This window comes from Varroa jacobsoni, unplaced genomic scaffold (genome assembly GCF_002532875.2).
Source record: "Varroa jacobsoni isolate VJ856 unplaced genomic scaffold, vjacob_1.0 scaffold_226, whole genome shotgun sequence".
NCBI classification, from domain to species: domain Eukaryota; kingdom Metazoa; phylum Arthropoda; class Arachnida; order Mesostigmata; family Varroidae; genus Varroa; species Varroa jacobsoni.
In genome coordinates, this window is record NW_019213128.1 from 64,527 (window position 1) to 84,858 (window position 20,332).

The 20,332-nt window shown below is 37.7% G+C and overlaps 2 protein-coding genes across 2 annotated transcripts in view; one reads left to right on the forward strand and one right to left on the reverse strand.

Moving 5' to 3' along the window:
• brp (ELKS/RAB6-interacting/CAST family member bruchpilot) overlaps positions 1-7,374 on the forward strand; it is a 60,026-nt gene extending 52,652 nt beyond the window's left edge. Inside the window, exon 32 of the mRNA XM_086973621.1 lies at positions 87-7,374. The gene's annotated coding sequence lies outside the window, so the exon portion shown is untranslated. The remainder of the gene's footprint in view (positions 1-86) is intronic.
• LOC111273770 (proteasomal ubiquitin receptor ADRM1-B) lies at positions 7,370-14,382 on the reverse strand. Its single transcript, XM_022855707.2, has 4 exons — positions 14,095-14,382; positions 10,938-11,173; positions 9,934-10,300; positions 7,370-8,710 (listed from the first exon to the last, which is right to left on the reverse strand). Exons 1-4 carry the CDS (start codon positions 14,216-14,218, stop codon positions 8,220-8,222), a joined length of 1,218 nt encoding a protein of 405 aa, XP_022711442.1. The 5' UTR covers positions 14,219-14,382; the 3' UTR covers positions 7,370-8,219.
• Between the last annotated feature and the right edge of the window lie 5,950 nt (positions 14,383-20,332).

Sequence of the window (20,332 nt, forward strand, 5' to 3'; positions counted from 1 at the left end):
GGCTAAAAAATATTTTAGTAGCGGATTATATTGATAAGATCGTAGATCTCTCTGATACTTATCAAAGTTATATTTTATTGTAATAGGTTTTTCTGCGAAGGTCCACAATACGCAGTCAGTCGGCGTATCAGCTTCAATCACATAGCAGTGAAGAAGGGAGTTAATAATGAAGTAATAACAATACCAAATACCGAAGTCGAAGCCGAAATAGCACAACGCAACAGAAGATGAGGTAATGTTGTCCTCAGAGCAGTTAATATCATGACATTTAATAACAATAATAATAGTTACCTAAATAAATCCACCTCAATAATAGCACTAATCATCGAAAAAATGTGACATGTGTAAAACTAACAATATTCGTAGTAACTATGAAACGCTGATCTTTCAGTTTTCTGAGTTTGATAACAATAAAAGCTAGTAATAAACAGCAGTAGCAGCAGTAGCAGGATAGCGATAAGCCTCTTAGACACATATACTATTTATCGAACAAGCCCCAGCGCAGAACGATTCTTAAATATGGCCGAATTTAAAACAGGCTTTTGTTTGAAGGAAATGTCAAGATGTATAATGGTTTGGGTAACTAGGTGTAATTAACATCATGTGAATATATCGCATACGATCCCAATTGCGGTGATAACTGGTACCAGAAAATTAAAGATACTTCCTTTTATTCTGTTAATACATAATATATGATATAAAAACGACAAGAATTCCTGGATAAAAACAACAATATGGCTGAATGGTACGATGATTTAAATAAATGTAGTCACGCTGCAATGCTTACCCTGATGACTAAACAAGCATGCGAGTGTAGTGTCATTATAGTATGACATACACATTGCAAAGGGTATGCAAATATAATAATAATGCTTAAAAAGCAGTACAACTATAGCAGAAGCAACAACAAGATGAATATTATCGTAAGCGAGTGATTACTATAATTAAAGACAAAAAGATCACACAGAGAACGGTGGAGAAACACGGTGTGCATCCTAAAACAAACAACAAATTAAAAAAACTACCAAACAGGCACACATACACACACACTAGACTAGAATAAAGTAATATAGAAACCAGGCTAGGTCTAAGCACCCTCGAAAAGACCCAAAAAGCCTGCTACACATTACCCATTTGGGCGGAGATCTCATTCAGTGATAATGACTGAGGCAAAAGAAACCGTTTCAGTTGTTGTGAAGTGATGGGAAAGCAGTGTGGCACGAACTATCGGCATACGGTCATTTTAGCAATAGTAACAGTACTAATACCAACAATTTCGATGATGATATTGATCGCCGGGTGGCATCATCAATCAACCATCACAGAAACAAAATGACTGTCAAAATGTCCGTAGTAGTGTTGGTGACCGCACAGACCGATATAGGCTCGATAAGATCATCAAGACATTAAGTAAAAATACATATATAGGTATATGCATATATATATATATATATATATATATATATATATATATATCTACGTTGGTCAGTCTTAATAATAAGTGTATGATGAAGGAAACTATAATGATTATAGCTACATGATGGGCTGATCGATTAATTCGTGAAATTTCATGCGGCTTCGGTAAACCAGGATAGTGACAAACATCGATGCAAATCCAATTAAAGAACCCGATTGGAAACCGTGATTTCTGAAATCCTTTGGTCAGATCTCGTAAAATATCATCAGCTGTCTCTATTCGTTCACGGTAATAATTTCGGCTTGCTATGTATTTAACACACTACAAACATGCGTGCATACATGTACACAGGCCGAAACATTCAAACACGTTAATAGTAATAATAATGCGAAGATTGACAACTCGTAGATGTAAATAGTATTATGCACGACTAAGCATATACACAAGCAGACGTTTACTCAACATGGAATATAGCAGTAATTGCAAAAAAGCGTAACTTACATCGCGCAGCTCCGCTTACGCAAAGACCGTCAAAAAGGACGGAGCACGAGGCTCATGCTATTGTATCAGCCTACCTAGGGGAATAAAAACCAGAGAGATTATTCCTTAAATGTCCGGCTATAATTACACAAAATAGAATATATAATAAATGACATGAAGATATACACAGTAATACAGTGATAGTGAAGCGCAACGGAAAATGTGAGATCGCGTTTAATTTTTAAAACTGTTTGTCCAATTTTTGAAGAAGGGAACTGAGATCAAACAAAGCAAAAACAAGACAAACACGCAGAATGTATTACAAAACCATGTTGAGTAGTTTTCGGTGAGAGTCAATTAACAGAAGCAACGCATTAGCTCTAAAAGGAGAAATAAGCAAAACCTTTCTATTACTTTTAGCGGCCAGCGACTTCAAGATATTCTAGCTCTCATAGAACAAACTAACATTAGCGCGAAGAGTGGAGCGACGAAAGTCAACAAATAAACAAAGCAGATACAAAGGAAATAGGTCATCGAAAATTTAAACAAAGAGCAGGAACTACGAAATTTGGTGATTTGCGCCATTGTGCGCATAAAAAAGCAGCGGTTGTTCTTTGGAAGGCGAACTTCTCCTGCACTAACGCGACGTCCTAAGGTTGCAAAATCCCGATTTTGACGCCGTTTCTATTTCTTCTGCCAGTGACATCCGCGCGGTCGCCCGTATACCCAACGTACTCTTTTTGCTCCCAAGTTTAAATTTAGTTTTTCAATTTCTTTATTTCTCTGCATTTGAAAAAGCTGCTTTTTAGTGGACAGTTCTACCAGTGGATCTTTATAGATCTTACTGATAATTCGTAAAGTGCCTAGCACGCCCTTATAATGTGCGGCTTATCGTGTCGTTTTTATAATAAAAACCGCTAAGTTCAGCCTAAGCTTGATCTCAGCCAGTTTAAACGCTATAAGTGATGTAATCACTACTTCGCTATAATAATAAGATTTACAAAGCAACTCTGATGAGCTATTGTTGTTATTGTTGTTCCTGATTCTTGCCTATTCCTGAAGAAAACTTGACTGAATTTGCGATAAGAATACAATTTTCGGTGTCTAATCAGACGATCTCCCGCACCGTAATTTACGATTGCCAACTATGCCTTACACATCAGACATCGACTATGGCAATTGTCCATTAGCTAATATTAAAAAAAAGCTAAGACTGCCAGACCTCGCGGATTGTCAGCTTGTGGCCTACTTCAGCAAACTCGTATCGTTCGAAACGCACGACCTTGATCACATGTGATGTTCGAATAAACTAAACCGTACATCTTAATAGTAGGGCATCGCATTAAACTGTAACATGAAACGACGCAAACAGATAACAACAATATGCAAATGAAAAACATAGACGTTAGTAGAAAAACAAGCAGCAATACGCGAATGTTTCTATTCCAAGGAGAATGATGACCACAGACATTTTGCATGCGAGAAACAACATGCAAATCATCTCCTAAGGCCACAGTCACCGCGTCCAGTCAATTTCCCCAAATGCTTTTAGTGCCATTTCTGCCATTCCACCCAGCAACGTCTCATTCTCATTGATCTTCATTCCCTCTACTCTGTGTCTAGCAAATTGAAGTACTGGCTAGCACGACACAATGGTGGCCATTATAAGAGAAGTTAAAAACGAACACTTTCTTTTGCCGTGTGTGCTTTTTGTGTATTCATTAATAGATTGAGATACTCATTGATAATGCTTCTATAGCGATATATTTCGCTGTTATTTAGCAAATTAACTTGTGTTTGTGAACTAAACGTATCAAATGATAATGCTAGTGTAATGATAAGCGCGCTAATGATGATAACTGTGGCGACGATGATGCTGAGGGTCATGTTGTTGCCTATTGATTACTATTAATATCACTGTTTACTTTTAGACCAGTTTTAGCCGTCTATGAATGACAGCGTAGTAAGCTTACTTGAACGATTAATTGTGCCTTGTTAATATCATTACTGCTGCACGAATTTCCACGGCTTCTTCGTTCATTGTTTTAGGTCACACGAAATAATATAGGTGTGTATGAAGTACATGTCTTAGAGCTATCATCGAAGCCAAGCATCTAGAAGTTTGCTATTGAAACTCACTATCATGACGACTTACGCTCATCACCTTTACCTACTAATCTATTGTATCAAAATTTTTACACCCTTAAGAACTGGTGCCGACATTCGACGTCTTATACAAGCACACTGTTCATGGATTCCTAATCGCAGAAGCATATTAAATAATTCATATATTATCTTAACTGGCACCATTTGCGGACGATTAACTTGACTTGGCGTAATGCTTTTTGCCAATTGCTATACCCCTCTAGAGAACATGGTAGTCATTACGGAACAAATTTTTCTTATAATGTTATCTAGAGGTCTATGGCTCGTTTAAATTCCGAGTGCTAATCAAATCAGCTTCACTTATTCATTGCCAAGTTCAATGTTGGCAATATGACACAATGATGTGTTCCCCTTTATATAGCCTATTATCCCCGATTAAGTCTGATGATCCGTAATCGTATTGTTCGTGTGACAATAAAGGAAAGCGTTTCAATAAATCGGTCTTATTTGAAGTGTGTAATGCTTCGTACCTTCAGAGCTTTCTTACTAGATCTCGTTACGTTATTGGTTGTCATTGCCCTGAGATTGAATAACCCATAACACTAGACATGTTATGAATTTGCTTGTACCGCTTGAGGCTATACTGCAGCCATTCATGAACGTATTTATCTCATTAGTGATATAGTATTGCTTTTCTTAAATAAGCGCTGCTACAAGCCAACAAAGCTTTGAAAACTTATTGTATCTAATTAATAACGTAAAAGCGGCTACTGATGCTATTACCAAACCTCAATTTACTCTTAAACGAGTAACGGTCTGATATATGGTCACCACTTTCCCCGAACTCTGCGATGATCCCCGCAAGTATATACCACATTGGTTGTTGCGATTCTCTTGAATTAATATCACGTAAATTTTATCAGAGCCTTTTTTCGCATATTGTATCACAATTGTGTCTCGAAACTTCTTCGTGTCACCCGAACAACAACTGTACATTGAACTACTGTTGTTCACAGATACTGTATTCCCGGTAGGAATAATAACACAAACAATTTCAGATCCATATAATTTAGAAATGAATTATTATCGTTAGAAAACTTGATATACGTTTGAGATCGGTGTGTAATTCCTATTCACCAAGGGTACGCATGCACAGTAAACTGCAATGATTCTTGTGATTTTAATTGACCATAATTATCGCTCCTTACATAATACGTACATTACATATACATATTGTAATATATTATTTATATTCGGATCGCATCACTGCAAGGTGCGAATAAGTCTGACGTTTAATATAGATCGTTAGCCACGAACTGCAGACCCATATCATGACAACACGTGCATTCGGCTAGACGCATATTATGGACACATGAAGACAAACTGAAACGAGGTCGTAAGAGAAATAAACTTTATAAGTGCATTCACTCTCGTAAAAGCTAAATAGATCGATTATATATACAACCAAAACGTGTGAAAAAGGCTAATGCAGTAAAACCGAAGGCCGAGATGAGAATACCAGCCCCAACAATTAATCTTCGACCGTGACTTGCGTTTCTGAGTTGATTAAAGATGTTGTAAGCTGCTGTCACTTGTCACTTACTAATAACGATGGTATCGCCTGCCCAGACAATGAAGGAGACGAATACGAGCAATTACCGCAGTGCGCGCACATTCGAATTTAGCATTGAATTGTTGAACTCAGATATGCCCGCCATACGTATAATGGCGCAAAGTGAGGGCGAGAGGAGACAGGTGACATGAGTTACAACACCCTGTATGCTTGTATATAGAGTAACTAATATGATCTTCGTTGAAAGTAATTACTAACGATATTAATGAGAACGATGATAATAGTAATGATGCCAGGGATACAAACATTATTACTATAACATACATTAACAGGAAACGTACATTTGTGCATGCGACACCACACCAACACCGCACCTCGGCGCATGTTGACAGAACGATAAAAAGCAACAGAATACAAGACACAGGACTTTTTCAATAAGTAATAACGAAAGCAACAGTAATAATTTCGATTATGATTTTGCTATGTTTTTATCATCATTTTTATGCGATCGCGGCTAGAATCTAAGTGAAAAACGAAACATATGACTCGAAGTGGTCACGGCGAAGAAAATACGCTTGATAGTAGCGCCAACAATGTTTACACTAGGAGGAATAATTACAGTAGTAGCAATGATAATGAAACACTTATTATTTATGTAAAACACACAGACCTCACACTAACATATACCGGGTGTTAATATCCTTTGAGAAAGCAAGAGGAGCGTCCACAACCAAGATAGAAATACACAACAAACAACATTCACTTCGATAAAGAACTTCGTCGCGCAAACCTAAGCATACACACACAATGAATGTGATGCGAATAATAAAACAGAATATAGAACATTCTAAGCAAATGTGTACTACACATATATAGTATATATATAGAATACAGGTATAGATGACAAAAGGTTGTTCGTCTTCAAGACATTTAGATAATTACGAACTAAATATAGAATCTAACATGCCAAGGATACATGCACGTAACGTCATTGATAAAAGAAAGTTTATGTAGTTCCGTAAAGGTGTTCGTATAATTTTTAAGTACCGTAAATGATGATAAAGCGGGCATATGATTTCACTCTAGCTACCAGTGATTTCCAAACCTTCGCGATCACACTTACTTCTTACACATACACTTACTTAAAATTTGTAATTCAGTTGAAACTAGCAGTTCACAAAGAGCTCTAGCTGAAATTTGTGTGCATTCCGTAATATTGAATGAAATAAATCGTATTTTACTGAGGTGAATAGGACCGATGAGGATAACATAATTTATTTTTTTATTATTACTAGTTTAAATGTCATCTACTTTTTTCAATAATACCAAAAATAATCTAACTGCAATAAACTGGCGAATAAAAGAGAAAGCTTAAGCTCAATATTGAACTATAGTGGTATCAGACTGTCCGGCGAATCTAGGGTAAACATCCAGGCTAAATTCTAGAGTTCAGACAGTCATCGCTCACATTAGCACAAACTAGCGGTACTTAAATGGAACGCAATCACACAAGACTTTAACTTCCCAGGTTACACTACAAACTAAATGCTACAATAGACGCATACGCGCATATGCGGAGTAATCGATACAGACACGGTAAAAACGGAAGCAACAGAACACAACTTTTACCCATTGTTATTGTGTTGGTTAAATGAAAATAAATGGAATCGCTGCTGAGATTATGCTGACAAACATGATGACATGTGTAAAGAAGACCACAACAAGTAAGTCTACCATTAATATTATTAATTATTTAATAAAGTTCTACATTTCAAACGATCACACAAAAACGATGAAATACTGTCTTTTTATTATAATAAATAAACAATTGGCTACAAATAGCTCTATTTTCTAATATAAAACACATACCGCATCAAGTATTAGTGAAATATGGTGATTTCCAATAAAGATAAATTTATGAATCAAACGTGGACATATCATACACGCATTCAGAGAAGCCTATTTGAATTAGAGTTAACAATCTCGCGCATGGACAATCCTGTAACGATGCCGAATTCTCAATTTGTCATTGTGAAAATATACGTAGTCAGACAAACCACGACCGCATACGAAGAACAGACAAGCAAGCAAAAGTCATTAGCTATCGGTCTAACGGCTTAGACGGCTTAGCCCTTGCTTGAATATCACAGAAGTCGCTGGTTTGGGTTCTACCAAATGACATGATATATTCCGTATAGTCCGACTAACCATATACGTATGTTCCTATTTATAAATAACGAGAATATATATCCAACCCTGAAAAAGAATACCGTGTTTTATGTAGATGTTTATTAATCTAGTTGAAATGATTTAACTGAACATTGGAAAAACTACTATCATGGTATTAGAAACCGACTAAATTACCCCTCTCAGTTAGCCATCTGTTTGCGAATCTGATAATGTGTTCAATCTCAACCACGTTCTATTCGGACAGAATGTTGAAGTGCGTGCTTCAAATTATACTAGACAGACCTTCGATAATAAGTCCCTAGGCTTCTTACTGAAACATAATTTGCTCCACGTTTCACTCTGTCTTCGCAAGAGTTCGCAGGGACTGGGCTGTTTGTTTGCTTTAATTAGATTGAATGAAGGAATGTCGTCACGCATGTCACGCATCCAGAGGTATTCTAATTTCTCTGCTCTTTATTCCTTCATTTCGGCGTCCTCCGAAGCGCTTTTAAGCTTGTCCTTCTTTTTAGTTTTTTCTATTTCAAGAGCTTTAACGAACTCATCCATGTTGCCCGTTGCTGCTGCAGCAGCTACATCGTCGCTCATACCGAACTGAGTCATAATCGGCCCCATTTGACCGGAAGCTAGCGCTTCTGAGAACAGGGCCACAGCTTGCTGAAACTGTGGTGATTTAACAGTTAACTTGATTTCGGTAGCAACTTCTGGATTGGAGCTTGCAGTTCCGCTGGATCCGGACAGTTCTTCGGACGCAGCGGCAATCGGTGGTAAAAACCCCTTAACCCGTGCCATTAGTTCCGAATTATTAAGTAGTGGCTCTAAGACTTCGGGCGAGGTGAGCGCACCAGAGATCGAATCCACCTTCGCTGATGACGAACCGGCAGCAGCAGCCTCCGCGTTTACTTTGTTTAGGATTTCGGCGAGATTTTGAGGTTTAATTCCGGCGCCTGTAATAACGAAAGCAACACAAAAATGCCTGTTACAAAAAGTCCTCATTGCACTTCAGAATCAATTCTTTTGCGGGAAAATAGACTGTGCTTGCATACCTAGAACCTATATACATATATACATCTACCGTATCACGATGATATTCAATTTAATCAATATAACCTTTGTTAATTTCCGAGACACATACCTGGCCAAATATAAACTTTATAAATATAAAAATACATGGCAGAAAAACGGTGTAAAGAGGCGCAAGCCTTAAGTACCGAAGTGAAGCATATATGTACACAATTTAGCAACAAATGCAGACGCTAATGTCCGTGCCAAAATTCTTGATTGTAGGAAATGCTTTTTGAGCTATTTTGCGCGAAAGGAAACCCCCTGCCTTTGCTATTACGAATTTGTACTTTTATAGTAGATCTGGCTTCCTTTCAGTTCCAAGAACAACGAAGGAACGAGCCCGCTATTAAAAACAGCCCATTAATGTTTGTCGTCAATTTTTAACACAACAATCTCTCCCTTTCTCTCTCTCTCTCATATATATATATATATAATGATGCGTTCAAATTTTGGGAAACCATAGCGAGATGTTTCTCGTAGCAAGCATGCTCCTCTTGGTACCAGATGGAGAGACCGAGCTCTTTCTGGAACAAAACAAAGTGACTTGAAAAGCCATTTTTGATACTCCTAGGTCCTTAATACAGAAAGGCCGTGCAGATAAGCTTCAATCGTTAGTCTTTACGCTTCCTTGCGTCTCTTGAATCATTTCAATCCCTTGTGTTTTCTGAAACTAAACCTGCTATCACCTCAAAATCGTGATGGATAGCAGTCGAGAATGACACTTCTAGTACATGCAGAATAATGCATTAAAATAACTGTATCTAGACACACCCCTTTAAGGTATGAGAATTCTGAGGAAGTATGAGAAGAAGAACCCGGTAGATGTAATACACATACGATTGCCTGCAGTGTATGCAGGTTAGTTTGCATAACACCGAAAGCATTTATACTGCTCCTATGAACGGTGTGATAATATAAACGCCGTGAAAAACGAACAAATACTTCTTCTAGATTAAACAGATACATCCATTCGTGTGAACTTTGCTTTTCGACTAACAGTTGCATGCTGCACAGAAATATCCATCGCTATATATTTTTTTCCAGACATTGGCATACTTATGGGTTATGAATATTATCGCTGTTATTTGATCTAGATAAGCTGAACCTTTTCCTAATGAAGGCGTCGATGGTTGTGCTGTAGGAGGGGCTGCTGTGCCGCTTCCAGTTCCGCCACCTGAAACGACCCCCGAATTTTGTACTACAGGAACATCAGTATCCATTGGCTCCTCTTGCCGCGCCGTCCTGTTGCCACCACTTCGAGAGTTCATGGCAGTTCCCAAAAGTGCAGGCAGATTTGACGTGTTACTTCCAATTCCTCCAAAGAGTTGCATCAGATCCCGTTGTGACATGCCAGAGATTATCGAATTTATGTCGTGGTCGTCAGCTAACTCGGCAATGGTTCCACTAAATGAACCGCCACTGCTTCCGCCACCTCGGGTTTGAGCTGTTGGGTCGTTAAGAAACTGGTTCACCTAAAATAGCAGAAACAACAACTGATTAATCCATCACGCTTGCAACTCCATTTTCTTATTTTGGATGTAAACAATTAGAGCCAGTGAAATTTTCAATTTTTGTTTAATGGGTTTGAGTAACCTTGCATGCCAATGGTAATGAAATCACAAATCATATAAATCGATTGATTGATGGTAAAGTGATTTCGTTGAAACCGATATCCTTACATATAGCGTATTGTTACGTCCGTTCACTGCATTAGTAAACGTTTGTAGTGTGATAAATATTACTCAGTACATCGTCCTGAATTTATGAATTTTACTGTCCAGCGCCTTTGTCGACAAACAGTGTGATAAATATTACTCAGTACATCATCCTGAATTTATGAATTTTACTGTCCAGTGCCTTTGTCGACAAACCAAAAACAAAGTTTTTATTTGATAAACCGTTAAGTGAATGCAAGTCAACTCGAATGTCATATCTGTGGTGGAATGAAAAAAGTATAATAAACTTTACTCACAGCACGCAATGTGTTTAGAACATCCGAATCCATGGAACAATGCCTTAACACTCCTGATAATAAGGAAAACTACTCAGCGTACGGCATAAATGCGTAACGCAATAATGCTAATACTGAATGTAAAAGTGATGTCCAACCTTTGTCCGAAAGTCCTCGTCTTTCTCGTCCTTCGGCTCCTGCATCCAATAAAAGCATCGCTTATTGTTCGATTTAAATTTAAGCACGAAAACACGTCCCGTTGTACACTGGGTGACCTTTTCAAATTCAGCATCTCCTGGAAACATAATGAGGTCGTCTTCGGTTGCTCCCGTGGATCGATCCTTCCAACAGAAGTGTATAAGTGAATCCTCGGTCTGTTGAACGTACACTAGACCTATACGAAACAAAAGACGTCGCACACAATTTTTTAAACAATCTTCGTCTATACCTCGAATTTTATTACATATAATTTACTTAGAATAAGCAAATTTATTTTAATATACTCATGTGCTTATATAATTGTATTTACCATATGCACAAGTAATTAGTGAATTATAAAGTAAATAGCACATATCTAAGCTTTTTTTCGTTTTTTTTTTGTATTTTTGTGTTTTGTATTCCCTGTAAACGTACAATTTATTTATTAGTTCTTTAGCTAGTCGATTTCAACATATTAAAGTTTCTGGCAAACATGAACGATAACTGTACAAGTGTAGGGCGGGGTTACTAGATAATAGAAGAATCATTCAAAAAGTGAACAGCATTTGGGGCCTGAGTATCCCGAGCTCTTGAAACAACCCGCCTTTTGGCGAGTACTTCGTGACGTATCCCAAGCCTATGGGGCTGTATGAAGACAGACATTTAGGCCTGCAGCCATTCACTAGCGTGTGTTCTTGGAGACCGACGAAAAGCATGCTGATACTACAATTCTGAATGAAACTTGAAGAAAAATACTTTATTCGAACTCCATCAAACAGTTTCTGGTGAGTTCGCCCCTTAAAGGTCTATCGTTTTTTTCGTTCATTTCGCTTCGACGTGGAGTAGATAGGTTTAGTTTTAACGGAGAAAGTGTTTTTTTTGTCGCAGTGTAAACAATTCGTTAATCGTTGACAGTAAAAGTCCGAGTAGTAGTTTGCTGTAGTTTAATGCACAACTCCTTTTCAATGCCACCCACCATGTAGCATAATTTTATTTGCCATAGATTGTGAAGCTTTTTTTCACTTTGGCCATGATTTTTTTTCGCTCGTCGTTGTACATAATCAATTTTTCATCACCTGAGACCGTGCGGTTTGAAAATGGCTTCATTCCGTTGCGTGTCTGTAGAGCTTCGAAGATAGAAGTATGGTTAAATATATTTTTTTGCGTCAAGTGGCGTGGCGCTGAACAATTTTTTTTCGTAGCTACCTATCTTTGAATAGTTTAAAACTGTCTAGTGGCAGATGCCTAGTTCTTCGGCTATGACATAGCTACCGACGTGTCGGCCTTGCCAAACCTTCGCAATAATTTCATCAATTTTTTTCGCAGTCTACGAGTACCCTTTACGTTTCTGCCACTTCTGATAATGTCTCTTAACTGATACGCGGCACAATGTTTTGTGAGCCTAGGCAACATATGTCCTAGTCACAATAAAACTGCAAATTATAGCGATTTTTTGCAAAAAATTCACTCTTTCAAAAAAGCTTTATTTTACGGCTGAATACATCAACTACTTTTAATACATTAGCTACTGTAAGTCTCAGTTTACAAACGAATTAACGCCACCTGATGCGATAACAGTATCTATCTGTCTAGCTAGAAAAATCGTCAATACGTTTTTGACCATTCAATATGATCCGTCTGCCATAGTCTCACATGAGGCTTTGCAACTTATCGTAAAAGTTTAATAACGGCAGAATAATTTAAGAGGTGTGGAAAAACAGTAACAATGTGCACCCCGCTCTACAAAGCCGACTTGCCCGTATTACGGCTGGTATAAATAATATGCAGATGATTCTTTTTTTCAAGAACAACTACATTTGAACATACGACATGTGGTACGACGATTTCTTAGTGTATATATATATAACTTGATTGATATATATACGCACGCATTTTCACTAAGCTGAAGCTTCTGAATTTTTTGAATTCTGACGTTACTTATTTCTGCCAATTACTTATTAATTAGAACTAGCATCGATAGCATCTAATTTTGTTATGCTCGAACGCAATGGCCCATATAGTCCACTTATTCCACCCCATATAGGTCCTAGAATGGTTACATTATATATTTTTATAGATATTTTATAGAGACTTATTAAACGTAACATGCTTTCAGTTTAACTTCATAATATGACTTTAGTATAGGCAAAACGGTGCTAGAGAAGCAAGCTAATTGTTTCGCTTCTCTGTCGTGTAATGTAAGTTCTATGAAATGCAAAGGTCGTTGTTTCAAACGAAAGAAATTCTTGACGTTGGTTTACTATTCACCCAAACTGACTATTACACTTTACAGAGAAAAACAACACTTCTCTCTATGAAAAAGATGTATTTGCTTAACAGAGTACGAGTTCCACATTGCCCTTCTGATGGCCGCACAAGTATGTCCAATGGGTGCTCTGAATGGGTGTTTTGGGTTGGACAAACCTGCGTTTAGTAAGTATACGGATGACGATATCACTATCGAACAATATGTAGATATAAGGACCGTTTTGAGTCGCTTGTACTATGTTAAAGCGAAACCTGAATTATATAACTTTTACTTTGCAATCGAAAATCTCCTATTTGTAATCTACAACTACCGAAAGCTATTTGCAAGATACAGCTAACGGATTGTGTTCCGCTAATGACTGAACCGGTAAGGATGCTGGTGTCACAAACCAGTCTCACATAAGTCGTGTTCGAATCTGTACATCCGCGTAAAGAGGTTCTTTCGGAGATCTTTCTGACAAGCAAATATCTATCAAGAAAAACTACACAGCGAGGTTGACGGCCATGACTTGCAAAGTTAGGTCGTTAATGGCTTTCAGCTCGGAAGGGAAAAATATTTTCCATAGGACAAAATACTCCGATATACCGATAATAATAATAATAATACTAATAATAATGCTAGAGAGATACAAGGAAGCTGCATGGCTGGAACGTTGAGCACGAATTTAACAGATTTCGTAGTCATTGCTAAAAGATTACTGAAGTGAAATCATAGCTTCGCTTTCGACATTCAGGCATTCGACAATCAAATGTTAGCCAAGACCACTGCGTCTTAAGATGTGCCTCTAATTGTTTCAATAATAAAAGAAGAATACATGTTAGTCAGATGATTGCGGTTAAGTATCTTACCTTTGCGCTTATCGGGAGTAACAAGTTTCCCTTTTTGGGTACATTTCCCAGCCCTAAATTCTACGAGGTACTTAGTTTGGGATGAGCTACTGCCCTGCGTCCCGAAGAGAAGTCGTTGGGTCATTTCGATAGTATTCGATTCTGTGGTACAAAGAGTACGTATCGATGACACTCGATACAGTTATTTGTCGTTCGACGAGAAAAAAGATAGCACTCGTTTGTTGAAAAATTACAACCAGTCAAACTGCTGACTAACATCAAGGTTCGGCAAATAACGTAAACACACTAAAATCTGACTCGGATCAGTGGCGTCGTACAGCACACACAGCGTCTATAGCGCATGTCTGGGTTGGGATTGTTTTACTCCCTGTTGCGAAAAATTGATTTAGGAAATAAGCAAAATTACTAAGTAGCGTTTTACATGGAAACAGTTATGGCATACACACAAGCAACTGCCTGACCAACAACAGCCAATTCAATTGCTAAGTGCGCAGCCTTTCACAAAAAGCAATAGTTAATTACAAGAAGCCCCCTCTTCTCTTCTAGGTTACAGCTGTCGATGCATTTAAAGAGCTGATAATGCAAATGGATAGCGTTGACAAAGTGCTCGTTATAGCGTCTGACTATTTCATGAGCATTCAGATCTTCTTATATTGGCAGCCGTGTCTAATGTATAAAAACGAGGAATGTTATACTAGTAATGCAGAAATCACCGCATTGTCACGCATCGAGCCTGAATTAATTCAGCTCATATTTGGCTTGCGAATGGGCTTCTAATCAAACGAGATAAACGAAAATAATTCTATAATCAGTTAAGCTGAGGCTAAAAATTGCGGCAAACCCGCCGTACGTATATATAGATCATATGTCAGTTATACACGGTACTGCGTTTAAATCCTCAGCAACCCAAGCGACTACTTATTTATACACGATTGTCACGAAAACGTTTAGTGAACGTCCCGATGTACACGATGAGTACGTGATAAAGCTGTGCGATTACGAAGCCGAACGCACGTGTTCTCCATAGCATATATCGGAAAACTGAGAATCGGCCAATGACCAAGGAGACCATATAGAAAAAGTGAATCTGGCTATTATTAGCAATTAGTTGCGTGTGTGAGTCGTTCTATAACATACTGCTAATTGTAGAGCCCATTCGTGAAACTTCATCATTTACAGCTTTGTTTTTTAGCGTAATCCTGCGTGTAACAAAGTGAAGGGTATCTCTTGCTCTATTTGGTTACCCAAGGTAAAGCTGACGACAGCAGCATTGTACAATAGTTTAGTTTGACTACATTCATATTAGACATTTTACATAAGATTATTTTCTAATCCAGACAAGACAGGATTCTATTCTATGTGAAATGAATGGCTGAATTCGTCAAGGGTATCGAGGGGCAAAAATCCAAATGGGCAATCAATTTGATGGTCACCGAGGGTATGTTACATTATGCTACATATAAGTTATGTCAAAGTCCAAATAAACGACCTATGGAAACATTTATCAAAATGTCACGCTTTCGAATTGCACTGTTCGTGTTTTTAACTTAACATAGCAATGCAACTGCTTAAAAATCTTCTAGTATTCTATTGTCATATAGTATTTATATAATACAGAGTGCAGCGTTTTTGTAGCTGTGTTGCTGCGTTTAAGGCTGTTCGAAACGAACGAAAAACTTGTTCAAAATCTACTGGAACGTTCCATGCAAGTTGTACGATAAATTTCGAATGCGCATATACGTTTATCCTCATTACAAAGGAGAAAATCGGCCCATTTGACGTTCGGTATTTTCTCTGTTGTATTAATCAAAGGAAGTAATTGGCCAACACTTTGGAAATATGCGAGAAGCAGGTAAATATTCTAGGCGCACGAATGGCGCTAAATACAGCAACCTGCAATAGTGTATATGTCAGGACGTGTGGCTAGTCTTATCTTCGACAAGGTAAATCCATTTTGTCAAAGCCTGATCTTTAAAAGTGTTGGATGCTTTTGACACGGGATAAACAATTGGGAAACATTAATTCGAGCATCGTGAAACATATGTTTTATATATATGCAAACTAGGGCTATGCAGACCACAAAGTTAAATACTTTATTAGCTGCCTACCGGGTAACGAAACTATAATACACAGATGCATCTTCTCAGGACACAATAAACTCAAAAAATCGTTTGATTTCGCGTCTCATTATTATCCGGTAGTAGATACCGTCTGAGTGCCCAAACACGCTACGAAAAGTCTGGTGTGTAGTCTTGCAGACTGTGATTCGCTTGCCCATCTTCGTTTTGGTAGGTCATGTTCCATAGGCTTTATTCGTAAGCTTTTCTTCACAGACGCATTAAGTCTCTAACAGCTGACGGCTCGTGCGTGATCAGGTTCACCTAACTATAATTGAAATTGGGTCAGTTGTTCTTTTGATAAGCGAATATGCTATAACAATCATTTAGGTCATCACCTAAAGTCACCGCTTGTTATGTGTTAATAAATATTATTGGCATTCAAAATTCTGGACCATATTTTTCGAACAACCGTTTATTTTGTGCTCCCAGCGATAGACAAATGTCGTTATTACATATTTTGTAATTTCGTATAACATATGTATATTTTCGTTATTATCAATTGATTGGCGAGTTATGCCTACTCGAACGCTATTTGTTTCGGATCCTAGATCCACAGGTACAAGCCTATATTTCACGCGACTTATGTAAACGCTCGATAAACTGAGCAAACGTTTATTTACCTTGATCCTACGATCGAAACTTTTCGATAAGGTACACAATAGTTGGTCATTCTACTTGCGCAGGATTAGTTGGTTTGACAAGTTATTTATATATATATATATGAGAAACATTAGTACTTGTAAAAACCCTAGAGCGAAGGAAGCGTCACCTGAGGCGCAACTGTGGTTTTAAATATTGTTTTCATTTTTAACTGTAATTTCTAACAACGTCATTCCAATTTACTGTGAATATAACCACCAAGTATAATGCAGATAGACAAGATGAAATGGTGAACTGCGATCAAATAAATCAGATGTTAAACAATAGCGCTGTACTTGGTTTTCGGGCGTTCGAGTCTACATTTTTGCACAGTTGGAAACGCAAGTGCCATACAAGAACGTATGAAGATTACCCTCAAGTGGCTCTTTTTGGAACCCGATCCTGTCAAACCAAAGGAAGATAAAGGTGTCTTTTGGACAACGCACTCATCTCGGGTATTTACTGACTATTTCCACAACTGCCTGCCAGAGTCAAATACAGTTAATGTAATGGTTAACGGCAGATCTGATTCCTGCTATATTTAGTTCTACATGAATAAATAATAAGTATTAGCTCTAGAAGACGTATAAATCTTTAAACAATGCATGGAAATCAAATTTGTGGTTATCCGAAAATCGACCCACGGGGTACAACTTTTTTGCTGTGTACCAGTAATGCTCTGTTCTTAATCGTAAAACTCAGGATTATTAGACAGTTGCTTAGTCGCAGATACAAACGCACACGCTGTTTAACCATACAGCACACTCAACATAGGGCTGCATCGTGTAGCCCAGATTAATCATAAGTTTCCTTGTCGGTTATCTAGTAAAAAAATGTATAGTACCAGATTGCCTGAAGTTGTTCTAATTGCAACCTACTTGATATTAAATAGTGGCGTCTAAATAAAGGTCTCGAGCTTTACGTCCCGCACTGCGTCTCACGCATTGATTCAGGATGCTGACTCTCAACACCGAGCCCAGTATGTTTTGAATTTAGATTACCATGAGTCGTTAAGTTTAGTGGACACGTGATCACTGTATATTCATGGGGACACCAACTGACCCCTAGAAATAGTCGACAAAACCCAAAAAAAGTGCGATACAGGTTCATCTCAAGTCGACGGGCGACTTTGTGACAAGAAAGAAAAGCACTGTTTAAAAAGAAAGCGCTATTTCGAAATGAGAAAAGTCATAATCATATTTGTCCTGTCATTATATCTCTGGTAGACTATTAAAGTGTCTTATTGGGCTTAATAACACCGTGAATATTATCAACATAACTGTATTATCTTTTACGTTGTTACAATTTTTTGTAAAATGTAATAAACTTAAAAGGCATCTGCTAACAAACAGCTGTAAAATGTATTAAATGCACCAATACTACACTCTCTGCTGCTTAGGAGTTTGAAAATTGTTGGTCGGTCACAAGTCACATTTTTTTTCTGTAACTTCCTTTTTTATATAGCCTTATTTGTTGTTTATTTCCGGGATACTTCTGAGCGGAAAGGACGTCCGAAAACTCTCTTACCTCTGTATCTGTGGTTACAATATTGTGCTGTGAGTGCGATTTCAACATGAAAGAACTCCTCAAATATGGACAGCGCGGAACATTTGCTTTAAGTACTTGGCAAAATTCGTTTGCCAAAGTTGAAAACGATATCTGGAGCCCAGAAAATGCTGCCGCTCTGGCAGATCGACTGAGTTTGATGGCAACCATGCGAAGACCCGACAAATATCTCGGGAACTGGCAAAAGAAACTCTTGGAAACCCGTTACCTTCGGTGTACACCATTTACTGGGAAAGATGGCAGAAGGACGTGAAGAATTACGGGGTGTACATAACGTATTGTCACAGGAATAAAAAATACAGCGTTTTCTAAGTTTACTTAGTAAAGAAAGAACTTTTTTTCGAGCCTAACAGATTCAGCTGTGGAATGACCTTAGTTTTTGTTGTATATTCGCTATATTTGCCTTAACCTACACCGGTTGTTATAACAAATAAAAGGTTTACTCTACTACTTTATAAAAGTGATATCAAAAGGGAATGGGACAAAAATATTTTAGGTCTGATAGTGCTGTTAAGCATTTTTTCAGACGAATGGTTTATCAGCGCGAATCAAGTTTTGATCACACCAGTTTAGACCACCTCACCTCTTATTTTAATAGACACACACTTTGCGATGCATTGTCAGAGGTGGCGTGATAACAAATGCTATTAACAGTATTCCTGTCACCACCTGGGGACAGCTAAATGGGGGAGCTAAATCTATGTGGATTTATAAAAAATGCTTTCATTTACTCACAGAAAAAGTTGAACTATTATTGCATTCAAATTTTGATAGACGTTTGCTCCGCCACGCCACCTGCTTTTTAAACATCAGACTGCCGCCATTATTTAGGTATGGTATTTAGGTATTTTTTTAATAATGGCTGACTGTCTATATACTAAGTGTCATAGTCGCTTGACTGCCAAACCACAGTGGCAAAAATAAGAATAAGTTTAAACTTCCTGTTCTTGTTTGAAGCATCTCCTTCTGCTGTTCCATAGCAGTATGCATTGGTTTTAATAACGCTACAACTATACAGAACTATGATATGCTATGCTACCGCTACCTCTTTAATAAGAGGGAGACGCGTGGGGCGATACCTTATTATAAATCTAGCTATTCAGCTGTTGAGTAGCATACCTGACACGGTGGCCTTCGCGTAATACCATTAAAAGGGCTTCAAAGACCTGCCCGTGGCGTATGGCTGGTTGTCACACGCGGTGTCCTAACATAGTATATGTGATTGCAAGTTTTGTAATAATTTTTGGTTTAAGTACCCTTTTCAAAAGGATACAATTTTTGGATAAGTGCATCAAGACAGTTGATTTAAAAAAAAGATTTAAATTAAAAAAAATATATATATATATATCGGGGAAAGGTAGTCGCGTGAATTAATGTGTTGCGCTGTGACTGATTTTAATTACACAGAACTGCAGTTAACTGGAAATGCAAAATATCTCATTAAGATAATGTCAGCCTACAAACTTTATGTGAATCAGAGCTAAGTACGACATCAAATGTTTTGCTATCGCATCGTAGCGATAAGGTATTAGACTTTCGCCACGAATTAAGTGCCGCCAATTATACTGTTGCGACGTATCTAAATAAGCCTATCAGTTATCAGGGATTCGCACGTGGTAGAATCTAAAAATCTATAAGAATTTATTTAAGTGCAATTAGATAATAACGATTTTCTATAGCCTAACAGGTGGCTAAATTATGTGAACTAATGTTAGCCGATCAACTATTTACTTCTTCTAAAAATACATGTTCAAGCTACGAAGTAAATAGGTCTTCTCATTGAATTTGGTGGTCTACGGTATGAAAGGACTTTCATGGTTTGACGGCATTTTTGAAAATGGCCTATTCATAGTTATCAGAGATAACAAACGTTTGATATTTTTTGTTCTTTACTGTACAAATAGTGTATTTTA

Excerpts from the sequence above, each read along its gene's own strand:
- LOC111273770 (XM_022855707.2), bottom strand. The coding sequence starts at position 14,218 with ATGACCCAACGACTTCTCTTCGGGACGCAGGGCAGTAGCTCATCCCAA. Across the intron at positions 10,301-10,937 it reads ACGAGGACTTTCGGACAAAG|GTGAACCAGTTTCTTAACGA; the intron begins GTTGGACATCAC and ends CTGCTATTTTAG. Across the intron at positions 8,711-9,933 it reads GACGCCTTCATTAGGAAAAG|GCGCCGGAATTAAACCTCAA; the intron begins GTTCAGCTTATC and ends TCGTTATTACAG.